Raw genomic sequence first — 12,917 nt, 5'->3', positions numbered from 1 at the left:
ATGATCAAATTGGAATTATTGAAAGTTTATGGATATTTTGAAAAGATTTGTTAGGGCTTGGAAATATCCTGAAAACCAAGCCTACGCCGACCGTATAAAAGCTCTGTTCTAATCCCTAATCGCCAAAACCCTCGAAGGTAGAGGCACAAAAATGCGACCTTTGGACGAGAAGGAGACGGCGGCCGTCTTCGAGAAGCTTTTCAAGTTCACCGGTCCAAACCTCAAGCTCATCGTCGAGCGCCCCGCCGTCGAGGGTCCCGCCGGCGACGATCCTGGCCGCTACTGCCTCCGCCTCCACAAGAACCGCGTCTACTACGCCTCCGAGTCGCTCGTCCGCCGCGCAGTCAGCGTCTCCCGCGAGCGCCTCGTCTCCCTCGGCACCTGCATCGGCAAGTTCACCAAGACCGGCTCCTTCCGCCTCACCATCCAATCCCTTGACCTCCTCGCCTCCCACGCCCGCCGCAAGGTCTGGCTTAAGCCCACCTCCGAGATGTCTTTCCTCTACGGGAACCCTGTCCTTAAGTCCGGCCTTGCCCGCATCACCGAGGGCGTAAACCCCGGCGACGGCGTTGTTGTTTTCTCGATGTCCGACCTGCCCCTTGGCTTCGGGGTCGCGGCTCGTTCCACCCAGGATTGCCGCAAGGCTCATGCCGATGCAATTATAGTCAACCGCCAGGCAGACGCCGGGGAGTACCTCCGGAATGAGGATGACCTGTGATCAACGAGAAAGGTGACTTATTTGCCTTTCCAACATCTTCCTTTGGATCGACTACATGTTTGTATGTGAATTAATTCTTCATTTCATATCTTATTTGTTATTATCATTTAATCTTTTTTTTATTGTTGATTGGCTAAGATTTTGGATCTATCCTAGCTTAATTGAATGCTTTACAATAACTTGCTCATCTATACTATCCTTGGTCTAATTTGGTACTCAGAATAGAGATATCCTATTACCCTGCAAACCGACCTTTTAGATGAATCCTAAGCTAACAGCAACATTTTCAAAGTTAAAATCAATAAGTCTCAACTATAGGAGGTACCTGAATAATTAGTGCTTCATGCCTCTTCCTAGAAGAGAGAATTTTCAACTCCTAGGCATACGATGTGCCTTTGGTTGGTTTTTAATATGCAAAAGGTTGTTTTTTGAGGCAAGCTCTATGTGTTGAAGACATAAGAATCTTCTTCAGGTCTGAGGTAATGCCATTAATTATCCCTTTACGTTTGATCTGTGGGCTTCAGTTCTCAGTGCTATGGCATAACAACCACTTCAACTTCACTTATATGGCTCCGGTTGATTGTCTTTCGACATATTCATACAATCTTAATTGATTTTATTTTATTATAACCTCTCTCACATCCATATAAGTTACAAGTAATAGCTTTGCTGTCCTTGGTCTAATTTGGTACTCAGAATAGAGAAATCCTATTACCCTGCCAACCAACCTTTTAGACGAATCCGAAACTAACAGCAACAATTTCAAAGTTAAAATCGGTAAGTCTCAACTATAGGAGGTACCTGAATAATTAGTGCTTCATGCCTCTTCTTAGAAGAGAGAATTTTCAACTCCTAGGCATACAATGTGCCTTTAGTTTGTTTTTAATATGCAAAAGGTTGTTTTTGAGTCAAGCTCTCTGTGTTGAAGACATAATAATCTCGTCTTCAGGTCGGAGGTAATGCCATTAATTATCCCTTTATGTTTGATCTGTGGACTTCAGTTCTCAGTGCTATGGCATAACAACCACTTCAACTTCACTTAATATGACTCCTGTTCGTTGTCTTTTGACATGTTCATACAATCTTAATTAATTTTAATTTATTATAACCTCTCTCACACCCATATAAGTTACAAGTAATTAGTTTGCTCTCCTAGTAACTCTAGGAATCAGCTAGAAGTATCTTCATACCTTTTCTATGAATTTATCTTCATATATACACTAGGGCATGTTTGGTGGGTAATGGAAAGAACAAGCCCCTATTCTGACTCTTGTATTCTCTTTTCAATCCATCTTTTTCTGAGGAAATCCTTTTTGCGTGTTTTTCTTCTTAATGAAACTATTTCATGTTATTGATTACTAGGACTGACATCCTAATTTCCTAAGAAGCTATGTGCTTTTGAGAAAATAAAAATATGAGGCTGTTGATGAGAATGATTATTAACACACTACGATACCATATTCTTCGGAAGCTTTTCTGATAGATCCACCTAAAAGTAACAAGATGTTTCTAGTTTCTACTAATATACACACTATAATATCATAATTTTCACCACACAATTAGTCGATGCAATTTATTTAGTATGCAATCTTTTGTGAAATTTATAAAAGTGGTTGCCATTCTGGAACTACTACACAATTGATTGTCTCCATTGAAATGGTTATACAGTTCATGGCTAGACTCTATACATATTCGATTACAGTAGTGTTATAACTTCAACATCACAAGAATAGATCGGTATAATCTCTCTAAATCTACACTTAGCATATCGAACAGCCGCATATCTGTTCTCAATATACTGTTTCTCTTTTTAGAATTTTGTTAACTCTTGTTCCTTTATCTTGGTACTAAGTTGTCAGCTTGGATCTTGAGAATGCATTGTAGTTGTTAGAAGTATTTCTTTTCGAGGTAACATCTGATTTGTTGTCTTGTGCTCTACTCTTTTTGTTTGCTTATCTTTGTCGATCCTTTTCGCGTAATACTTGATTCAAACTCTTGCAGGTAGCGGTATGCCGATGAACTATATTCTGCTGTCTCTTGTGCCTACCAACTTAGTTTACTTAGCTATGGCCAACAGATCAAGAACTTTTTTTCCTTCCAACTTTTACAATTTGTTCTTGTATTTTGCGGGAGCTTTGCTTGCAAACAGTTAGCCATTGTATTAATAGCTTGAGGTCTTGAGTATTGTTGATGCATCCTTATGTTCATGTTTTGCCAGCTTATTTGCATTTAAATTGATTTATTTTTTCTTATTTAATTTAATTAAAATGATCAAATATAATACACTTCTATATTAAAATAATTATTATTTTCATTTACTTAAAATTGTTTTAATTTTATCCAAATTACTTGTAGTAGTTACGGGTTTGTTATGCTGCGTGACATTCTCATGTGCGACTCCGTTCCTTTTGCCGTTGTCGTTGTCTTGTTCGGCATCGTCGGTCGTCGTCTCGATTGTGATTGACGCGCCACTCGCCAACATTCATTCCGGCGGTGGAAACCGGTAAGAAAGTGGTTGGAATTCGACGAATTTGATGGTAGTAGCTCCCACTGCGCGCTCACTGTCGACGATGATCGGGTCGGATTTTGGCTGAATCGTGGTCGGAGGCTGGTCGAGGAAGGCGACGCCGATCCTTCTTCAGTTGGTCGATCGTGATTCGGTCGGAATCCGGTCTGATCGTTGTCAACAGTGGCAGCGCCGTTTTTGGTCAAATCATGGTTGAATTCAGTCAAATCGAGGATTCGGTCGAGGAAGGACCGATGTCGCACGCCGGTCCTTCCTCAGCCAATCTCCGACCACGATTTGGCCAGAAACATTGTTGCCACTGCTGACCCTGTTTTCGATCGAATTTCGTCGGATTTTGATCACTATTCGCCCGGAATTCAATGTCGGACAGAGCGCCGACGAGCGGCGCATCGATCGCGCCCGAGGCGGTGGCCGAACGGCGTGGCGAGGGTGGCGGCGGATTGCGGATGTCACGCATGGGTTACGGATTCCTCGTCGTGCAGCGTAGCATTACTTGTAGCAGTTATATATATATGAGTGATGCTACTTGTCATAACATATTTCTGTCACAAATTTGCGAGGAAGAGGTTCAATCACAATGACTCATTCAATCACAATCATCCATTCAATCTACGATCAAGATTTAATCTTAATTTTAAAATCTAACGGTACATATTTCGTCACAATATTTGTGACGGGAATTCTATTGTGACAAGTAGTTTTTTTTCTTATTGTTGTATAGCTATTTAAGTTGTTGTATTTTGTGCTGAGCGATCGATTTTAAATTTTTTTTTTAAAAAAAATATTTCTCTTTTTTAATTTTGGTATAAAAAATATTTGAAAGTTTGAATAATTTTTTAATATCATAGTAATTATTTTAATTTTTATAAATTTTAATAAAAAAGATAATTAAATGCTTCTTTTTTATTTTATTTAAAGAATTAACTATTGAACCCTTTACTTTATGAACGAACGAATGGACCTTGCTGTAATATTTTCAAATTTGAGTGGCAAATATGAATAGTCGGAGCCCTTTTATTCCGGTGAGCATCTTACTCAATTATTAATGAAGGAAGGGCTTCTTTGTCATTGTACATTAAAAGTTGTACCATTTTGTCTTTTTCTCCTTTGCTTTTTGCCTTTTTGCCCCCGACCCATCACGATTTCGTCGCCGTCGCTCGCCCTCGCCTGGTCCCAGAGGAGTCATGGAGTCGCCGGCGCCGGAACGTGGACGCCGGAGGAGCATGCGGTGGATCTCCATCGCCACTACGCCGGCTGTTACTGGGGGAAAGCCGATCGGCGGGCGAGACGCCGGTCGTAACCTCCGGCTCCTGCGCTACGACGAGCTGCCGGATTATCTCAAGGACAACGAGTTCATCCTCGACCATTACCGGTCGGAGTGGCCGATCCGGGACGCTCTCCTCAGCGCCTTCGCCTGGCACAACGAGACGCTCAACGTTTGGACGTACCCCCTCGATTCATAGCTTTGATCCATTCCGGTTATGGATCGGATGATTCGTTATTCTTCTCGCTATTCTACAGGCATTTGGGAGGGTTCTTCCTCTTCTTGATACTGGCGTTGGCGGAGTTGATGGTGATGGTCGAGAAGGTCACTCATGCGGTCCTTCCGGAGTTCTCAGGGTTGGCATTTCCTTGTCTTCTTCATACCCCTTACTGTTTTCTGGTACCTTTTTTTTCCCCTAAAAATTTCTCTTTCATTGCAGTTTGATGATTAGATTCTTCGGTTCCTCCAAGAACAATGAACCAGAAAACATCTTTTCGGTAGGTAATCTACAATATATCAGTGAAATTTTTTACTTGTACATGTAATTTCATATGCTTCATGCTTGCTATCTTGCTCCATCATTCACAACTGTTCTATAGTGCTTCAAATTACCTCACAGAAAAGGGAAAAAAAACAATTTGCCATCAGTTTTCCATGATCTAATGCTACTACGTTTAGTTTTAGCTGTAAACTAACTCCACATTATTGTTCCTTTGCTCAGATAGGATTAAACATATTGAAATTTGTAAGCAAGAAAGTTTTTCTGTTGTACTTATACCATGTAGTTGAAAATTCTAGGAAGAATATCTTAGTGTCTTCGATTCTAAATCACCTCAACCATATGTAGTTACATTGTGTGAATTGACTGGCCATATCAAGTTACTTAGCTTATTTTTCATCCAGCAGAAACACTTAAATAAGTGTAAAAGCTCAATTTAGTTTTCTATCTCAGCCCTCAATGTTAAATCTCTAGCCAATGTTAGTCAAAGTCGATAGTAATATGAATTTGTATCCTTTTGCGATTCCATTAGTTCATGCGAAACTCAAATCCAACACCCTGGTTGTTTTAGTATAGTCTTAGTCTTGGTAGGCTTCATCTTGCAATACTAAAATGATTACTGTCTTCTTCTCAGAATTCTTCAGCATTACAATTGTCGTGGTCGAGAACTAGCTTCCCCAGCGAGCATTCAATACCGAGATGGCCAATGCTCGTATTCTTGGTTGGATGTATGGGCTGCCTCATCATCAGTGCCATCTCCCATCTCCTCGCGTGCCATTCTCGTCGCTTCAGTCTCTTCTTTTGGAGGCTTGATTATGCCGGCATCTCCCTCATGATCGTCTCTTCCTTTGTTCCACCAATCTACTATATCTTTCTCTGCCAACCAATAGCCCAGTTTATCTACCTTTCAACCATTTCCACAGTAGGCCTTGTTGCAATTTTCACACTCCTATATCCTGCCTTCTCTACCCCACGCTTTCGCCCCTTTCGAGCCACCCTTTTCCTTGCCATGGGCTTCTTCGGAGTTGTGCCGGCTGTCCATGCTATGTGGTTGAACTGGGAGCATCGCGAAGCCCATACGATATTGGGGCTAGAGGTGTTCATGGGCGTAGCTTATGCTGCCGGTGCAGTGGTGTATGTGAGCAGAATTCCTGAGAAGTGGCGTCCAGGAGAGTTCGATCTTGTTGGACATAGCCACCAGATATTCCATGTCCTTGTCCTCCTGGGAGCACTCATACACTATGTAGCCACCACTGTGCTTCTCAAGTGGCTGGAGAAATCGATGACATTTTGCGGTGCATCTTGAAGATAACATCTCGAGATCTTACTATTTATCAACAAAGATTCTGAAGAAGTCCTGGAACAAAGACTCTTAATGAAAGAACTAAGCAAGATCCAATCTCAAGATCTCTCTGCGGCTCTGTTTGTGTTTAGGATATCGCTATTTCGCTTCTATTGTTTGTTGTTAGAGCTTTAGCCGACGCGAGAAAGGCTTTACGTGATGCGAGATTACGAGTATGCATCTTGAGGCAGCAACCAAATGCTTTTTAGTCTAAACTTTTGAAATGCTCTACAAAGTCTTTTGTCTGCTATGTTTGTTCTCTAATGATCATGAATGGTGGTTCTTAGATATAGAGTATGATTGCTGTACATTATCACCGCGCCATAAGGATGACAACGATGAGCACCGAAGGCGAACACATGCTACCGCACTCGACTAAAGTTCATCAAGATAAGAGTACTGTCAAAATTCAGCGAATATGTTCGGTCATACTTGGAATGGAACAAGCACTCCCCACATTATTTTGCATAGCACAGTGCTAAAAGGATACATATTCCAGTTAAAATTTCGGAGATACTTCGAAAATACACATGACCGATATACATATTCGCCACTGGTTTAGTAGTTACAACTGAAAATACACAACTAGGCAACTAAAGGGAGGGAGATGTAGAGGTGGTGTAGAACATCCTTGGCAGCTAAAGGCATGCTTCGTCGAATTAGAAGTATCGATTAGCAGTAAGCATCCGTGCTCGACTTAACCAGATTTGAATAGCAGTACCGCCTTTGAGTCGACATAAAAATAAAGGAAATGATTGGTCTCATGAGTTACATAAGATCCTGCGAAGCAAATGCCACATTAGCAAGAACACTTGAGTTCATGATTTCAAGGAGATAATTAGTAAATGAACATGATGTTTGTGAACAAAAATGGATACTAGATTTGATAAGAGCTGGGTTATATTTGTTCGATATAAAAAAATATGCACTTGAACATTAGTAAACTCAATTCATTTACATTCACAAAGAAAGTTCATGAAGAGCTCATGAACAAAGAAATTCACAAACTTATCTAAGGCTCGATTAGGTTTAGATTTCTTTGATCTCTAATTCAAATCTATAAACAATATAGTACTATTTGTATCTGTTATTTTTGTTATTCTATACAATTTGGAGTTTCAACATATCAAAGGACAACCATGTTGCTAATTCAGCTAGGCAAAAGTATAAGCTCAGCTTGTGATTGATAAGCTTTTCCATAGATAAACTCGAACAAGGTCGATAAGATAATAACAAGCTAGAACACTATCACCTTGGCTTGGCTCGTTTACAACCTTAGATACCATCACTCTTATGTCTAAATAAACATGACAAACTCTATGATCTATAATAAACACGATTTCCAGCTGTTCAAACCTTGAAATTGGATATCAACCTTTGCATAAACTAATTTAATTTGCTCTATCATAGCACAGATCTTGCTTATGCAATAAACAGAATCTTAATAAACTGATTCAGTCTTACTATAACTCAATTGATTGTCTTCAATATGTCCAACTTTGCATCACAATAATGGTTCCAAACAATTGTTTATCAATACTGTCTAACTGAACAGCCACTGTAACCTAATCAGTTCGAGCTGTTAGAACATAGCAACAGGCCATGATTGAGTAGAATCAGAAACAAGAAAGTTCACCAAACCTTTTTGTTCTTTCTTTCATCTCAGTGAATAATGAGTTTATTTCATTTCCTATCTAAAAAAAGGTATAGTTGAGAAACATAGCAATCTACAGATGTATAAACCAAATCACACTGTTGAACCACAAAAACACGATGAACTCCTCAAGAACTTCAATTTTTTTTTTAAAAAAAAAGGAATCAAGCACGAAACCGATTACTGAAATCGAATCGGAGAAGTGCAGAGATGAAAAGAAAAAGTGGGTTACCGAAGTTGCGACCCACAATGCAGTGCCAAGTCTGTCCGTAACTGCTATCGAACTCCTTCTTGATGTACTCCGCGATGTCCTTCTCCAGCCTGTGCTTCTCGAACGCCTGATTTCACACACCACCACAAAACCGACGACGAGATCAGCGCCGGAGGCGAAGTCCGGCCCGAATCAAGGAAACAGAATCGAAGTTACAGACGGGGCAGGGAGAGGAGGGGGCGTACGGCGCGGGCGCAGTCGATCGCGTCGTTGCGCATCTTCTCGCTCATGTCGATGCTCTTCATGACGATCTTGGGCGACGTCTGCGTTGCCGCAGCAGCAGCAGCAGCCGACGCCGGCGGAGGCGGCGATTTCGCTCCGCCGCCGGACTTGCCTCCCTCATCCGCCATGGTTGTGCAAATGGAGAGAGAAGAAAGACGGGAAAAAGGGGGAAATTGCAGCCTCACTGGCACGTGCTGGCCACATGTGCCGGTGGGTGATAACAAGAACTAAGAGGGTGAATTAGTAAATTTGTCATTTATTTTGTATGATTTTTAAATTTAAATTTACCATAAGGTTTAAATTTTGTTAATTACATATATCATAATTTTTAGGTTCTAATGTTCGAACTTGCCATCAATTTATCTTTTGGTTTAAATTAATTATTAATCAAATTAATTACTTCTAAATTTATTCTAAGGCAAAAATAATCGTATTTATTTTATATAAAAAAATTTGCCTAAAGGAGGACGAGTAGATCACGAAGGTGAGTTTCAAGGGGGACCGATTCACCATTTTATTTTAGCAGGTTAAAAAATCTTTAATTCAACCAGACGGATTACAAATTAACCGAAAAAATATTTAAAAATTTTAAATTTTAATTATATATTAGAGTATCCACAACGCTCGTGACATTATAACACCTTTAATCAGTGGTCAATTGGGTCCACTTAACACGTGGTTGAGTGGTGGTCGACCAGTGGTCGATCACCATATGGTGGTCGATCAGTAGTCGACCACCACTCACAATCTGCACTCTTGGTGGTCGACCACGTGGTCGATCATCAACTGATCGACCACCACTCACGCTATGCAATCTCTACGAACGCGTTAACATTAAAAAAATAAAAATAAAAAACACGGGCCCACTACTCAGAACTCTAGTTCTGAACGCGTTCAATACCTCACTCCTCTCTCACTCTTTCACGTCCTTCCTTCGCTCCTCCACGTCTGCTATTAAAGTTTGATCAACGCGCTGCTAGTTCTGAACGCGTTCAATACCTCACTCCTCTCTCACTCTTTCACGTCCTTCCTTCGCTCCTCCACGTCTGCTATTAATGTTTGATCAACGCGCTGCTATTAACGTTTGATTAACAGTGCGCGTTGCGGATGCTCTTAGATGGATAAGTCCACAAACCATTCCACTTTAATTTTAAATTTTAAAAAAAAAATTCTTTCAATCCAAACTCATACATTTATTAATTTTTTTCTAAACCTGCAGAGTTTATTAAATGATTTTTTTCTCAATCTGCGAACTTTTATTCTCTCAATTTTTTAAAAACATTTATTCTTTATATTAAAAATAGATATATAATTTTTTAAAAAAAATCAATATGCAGCATTATAATTTATTTTCAAGTAATAAAAAACATTCAGATTTGGAGATATAGCAGGGGCCGCGCAGGCGCGAATCCCCCTCTATCACAAATTATGACGTCCACTCTCCCACTTGGGGAGATGGTACACCATCGCACATCCAGCGTGCAATGGAGGCCGTTGATCTAGGCCACGGACCTTGATGATCGCCCATCGACCACATCCAGGTAAGAGCATCCGCAACGAGCGTTCAACGCGCATTAATAGGATAATGTGGAGGAGAAAGAGAACGACGTGGAGGAGAAAGGGAAGAGTGAATGAGGAGAGAGTCTTTAAGAGCAGCTGCAACGCAACTGACGTTATAACTCCTCCCTCTCTCCCTCTTTCACTGCCTCTCTCCTTCACTCCTCCCTCTCTCCTCCGATTAACGCATTTCCTCTTTCACTGCCTCTCTCCTTCACTCCTCCCTCTCTCCTCCGATTAACGCATTCAGAATTCTAAACACATTAAAAACTCTCTCCTCATTCACTCCTCCACGTCGCTCCCTCCCTCCTCCACATCATCCTATTAACGAACGCGCGTTGAACACCCATTACGGATACTCTAACACGTTCAGAACACTGAACACATTAATCAAAAGAAAAAGAAAGGAATAAAAGAAAAAGACAGTGAAAGAGAAAAGAGGGAGGAGTTATAACACCAACGCAGCTGCTCTATGTCTAACGTCGGACGAGGCCTCTCTCTTAAGCACCTCCGCTCTCTTTCTCCATCAACAACTTCTCGATGTGGGACTAAAATACAATGCAGCAACTAGTCCATCGTTATCATCCACCGTCCAACCGATGATCTCCCTCCGAAGCTCTACGTCCGCCATGATCTCCTCCGTTCTCCGTCTCCAGGTCGAGCGAAAGCCCCCCTCCTCCCTTGGTTCTCGCTTCTTCCCCTCGATCGGAGAAATTCAGGTCCAGGAACATAGATCGTTCGTCTTCCTCTAGGGTCGCTCCTCCTCGATCTTGCGGAAGAAGGTGGCTCCGGGTTCTAACTTCGCTTTCGATTTTTGAAGCTCGCCTAGGTTGTAGCTCGGCTTCGTGGTCGATCCGAGACTTTTTGTTGTTGTTGTTGTTGTTGTTGGGTTCCTTTTCGTGTGAAAATGGTGGCGCTGTAGGATCAGGTCGCGGACATGGGGGTGTTCGATGCCTACTTGAAAGAGAGCTGATGTGGATCGGGATGGGAGGATCAGCGGCAAGGAGGTGGTAACTTTCTTTCAGAAATCCAATTCCCGAGACCAGTTCTGGCTCAGGTAGTGTTAGATTCTATACATTATTTCGTTCCAGCTCTGCTTGGCTAGTTTGCTTTGCACTCTGAAGCTTTCTGCTTTAAGTAGTCATTTATTCAATTCCTTCGATTGCAAATGAAAATGACTTGTTCTGATTAAGGCAGCTCTGTTTGTAGCTGTTTTTTTTTTTATTTGGCAAAATTAGATTTAAGATCCATTTCATCATTGGATATTGTCAACCCTATAAACTATGTTCATAATAATTGATTTTTCTCTAAATATCAACCATTTATGCAACATCAACATGATAAATCATTTTGATGCCATATCAGCTTAACTGGGTGATCATTGGACAAAGAATGAAATTTGTTGCCATGTAAGTGTCTTATATCCACATGAGAGTTCCAGAGTCGTAACATGTATGTCTTGGAGGGAGTATCTGATTATCTGGATCAATGACTTCAGTTGAATTGAATTTCTTGAGGCTTGTTTCTTGCTGTGTTAACTTAGTCGGTTCCAAGTATCTATTCCACCCTATCCTTTTCTTTGGTTGTAAATGTTAGGTGTAGCTGTTTGATTGGAGTGAGCCCTTGCTTCTTTGATTTGGCAATCTATGTGCCCCTTTTAAAACTTATAATCCCCTTTGTTGGTGTTGCAACCATCAATATGTGTTAATTTGGTAGAAAGCTTTTGAGATAGGTTGGCATGCATGCATTTCGAAGTTCTCTTCCCACTCACCGAGATGTGTAGTTTATTCAAAGGTAAGATTTGCCAAGATGATTGAAGATTCACAATTGAAAAGCAAGGATATCTTTTTTTCCCTCATTTGTTCAAATAGTTCGTAATCCCTAGGTTAGTCCCTGAGTTATCACACAATTTCAAAGAAAAAGGGTCGATTGAAATGGAAAAGAAAAAATATATGTGTGTAGTCTCGGCCAATCTGTAGCTTCCATGAAGAGTGAGGCACATAAACATAGATATTTGACAATTTCTGTTTTAATTAAGGATATATTTAGTAAAATTCCAAAAATGGTTTCTCCAATGATTCAAATACCGGATAGAATGAGTTGTACCAAGAATTAGTTACCAATGTGACTTTGGAGTAGAAATTTAGACTGAGCTCAAGTCCTATTGAATGTGTTGCTTTCTGACAGCTATTTGTGATAAGTCTTGTGGCCTGCTACAGGATAAGCTTGGTATATAGTTCACAACATATGATCTTTTAGCTATTTATGTCTGGTTCTTGTAATATGCTTGATTTCTTTTCTTGCACATACCTCATTCTCTATCTCAAACTATCGAAGAAGTTTTCTATGTAATGTCTTTGTTCCTTTTCTTCAGACCTGAAATAAAGGAAATACCTTCCAAGCTTATGCCTGAGTTTTATTTCCTGATTTCACTGTTGACTTTCTTTTGCAAAACATGTTTTGTTCTTGATTTGTGTTGAGGCTTTAGTTTTGCATGCACTTCATTAATACATATATCATCTTTCATCTTTAAATTGCTTCCCTTACTCCTTATGCCAATGACCATAAGGCATTTCTCAGTTTCAGAGCTCCTTGTCCCACAACTAGTGCTAGAGCAGCCATCATTCTTCATCCTTGAGTTCAGAGGTGAGTTTGGCCAAACAAAATCATGTATACAGGCCCTTCTTGAGTTTTAAGCAGTTAGAGGTAGGTTGATTGGTAATTAATTGGCTGCAATAAGGATGTTACGATCTTTGATGGGAGAGAATGTTATGAGGTGACACATTACATGGCAATTGCACAGGGTTTTCTCTTTGGTATCCATCACAGGTATAGTACAGTAGATTTGATTACATAAGTGAGT

The 12,917-nt window shown here is 40.6% G+C and overlaps 3 protein-coding genes and 1 non-coding gene across 4 annotated transcripts; 2 read left to right on the top strand and 2 right to left on the bottom strand.

Moving 5' to 3' along the window:
- The first annotated feature begins 132 nt into the window (after positions 1-132).
- LOC141822242 (uncharacterized) lies at positions 133-2,940 on the top strand. Its single transcript, XM_074709684.1, has 2 exons — positions 133-730; positions 2,720-2,940. Exon 1 carries the CDS (start codon positions 152-154, stop codon positions 716-718), a length of 567 nt encoding a protein of 188 aa, XP_074565785.1. The 5' UTR covers positions 133-151; the 3' UTR covers positions 719-730; positions 2,720-2,940.
- A 1,443-nt stretch (positions 2,941-4,383) lies between these two features.
- On the top strand, positions 4,384-6,623 carry LOC141821989 (heptahelical transmembrane protein ADIPOR2-like). The gene is made up of 4 exons (XM_074709391.1): positions 4,384-4,689; positions 4,767-4,865; positions 4,949-5,006; positions 5,643-6,623. The coding sequence occupies exons 1-4, from the start codon at positions 4,430-4,432 to the stop codon at positions 6,312-6,314; spliced, it is 1,089 nt and encodes a 362-aa protein (XP_074565492.1). The 5' UTR covers positions 4,384-4,429; the 3' UTR covers positions 6,315-6,623.
- Positions 6,624-6,779: 156 nt separating this feature from the next.
- On the bottom strand, positions 6,780-8,660 carry LOC141822087 (uncharacterized). Its single transcript, XM_074709514.1, has 3 exons — positions 8,461-8,660; positions 8,237-8,342; positions 6,780-7,130 (listed from the first exon to the last, which is right to left on the bottom strand). The coding sequence occupies exons 1-3, from the start codon at positions 8,623-8,625 to the stop codon at positions 7,048-7,050; spliced, it is 354 nt and encodes a 117-aa protein (XP_074565615.1). The 5' UTR covers positions 8,626-8,660; the 3' UTR covers positions 6,780-7,047.
- Positions 8,661-9,884: 1,224 nt separating this feature from the next.
- Positions 9,885-10,046, bottom strand: LOC141822588 (U1 spliceosomal RNA). The gene has a single exon (XR_012601316.1). It is a non-coding gene; the product is annotated as a U1 spliceosomal RNA (small nuclear RNA).
- Positions 10,047-12,917: the final 2,871 nt, after the last annotated feature.

This window comes from Curcuma longa, chromosome 2 (genome assembly GCF_044706935.1).
Source record: "Curcuma longa cultivar G26 ecotype Majalengka, Jawa Barat chromosome 2, ITB_CL_G26_1.1, whole genome shotgun sequence".
NCBI lineage: Eukaryota > Viridiplantae > Streptophyta > Magnoliopsida > Zingiberales > Zingiberaceae > Curcuma > Curcuma longa.
The sequence above is the reverse complement of the archived record's forward strand: the minus strand, read 5'-3'. Positions and strand labels throughout refer to the sequence as shown.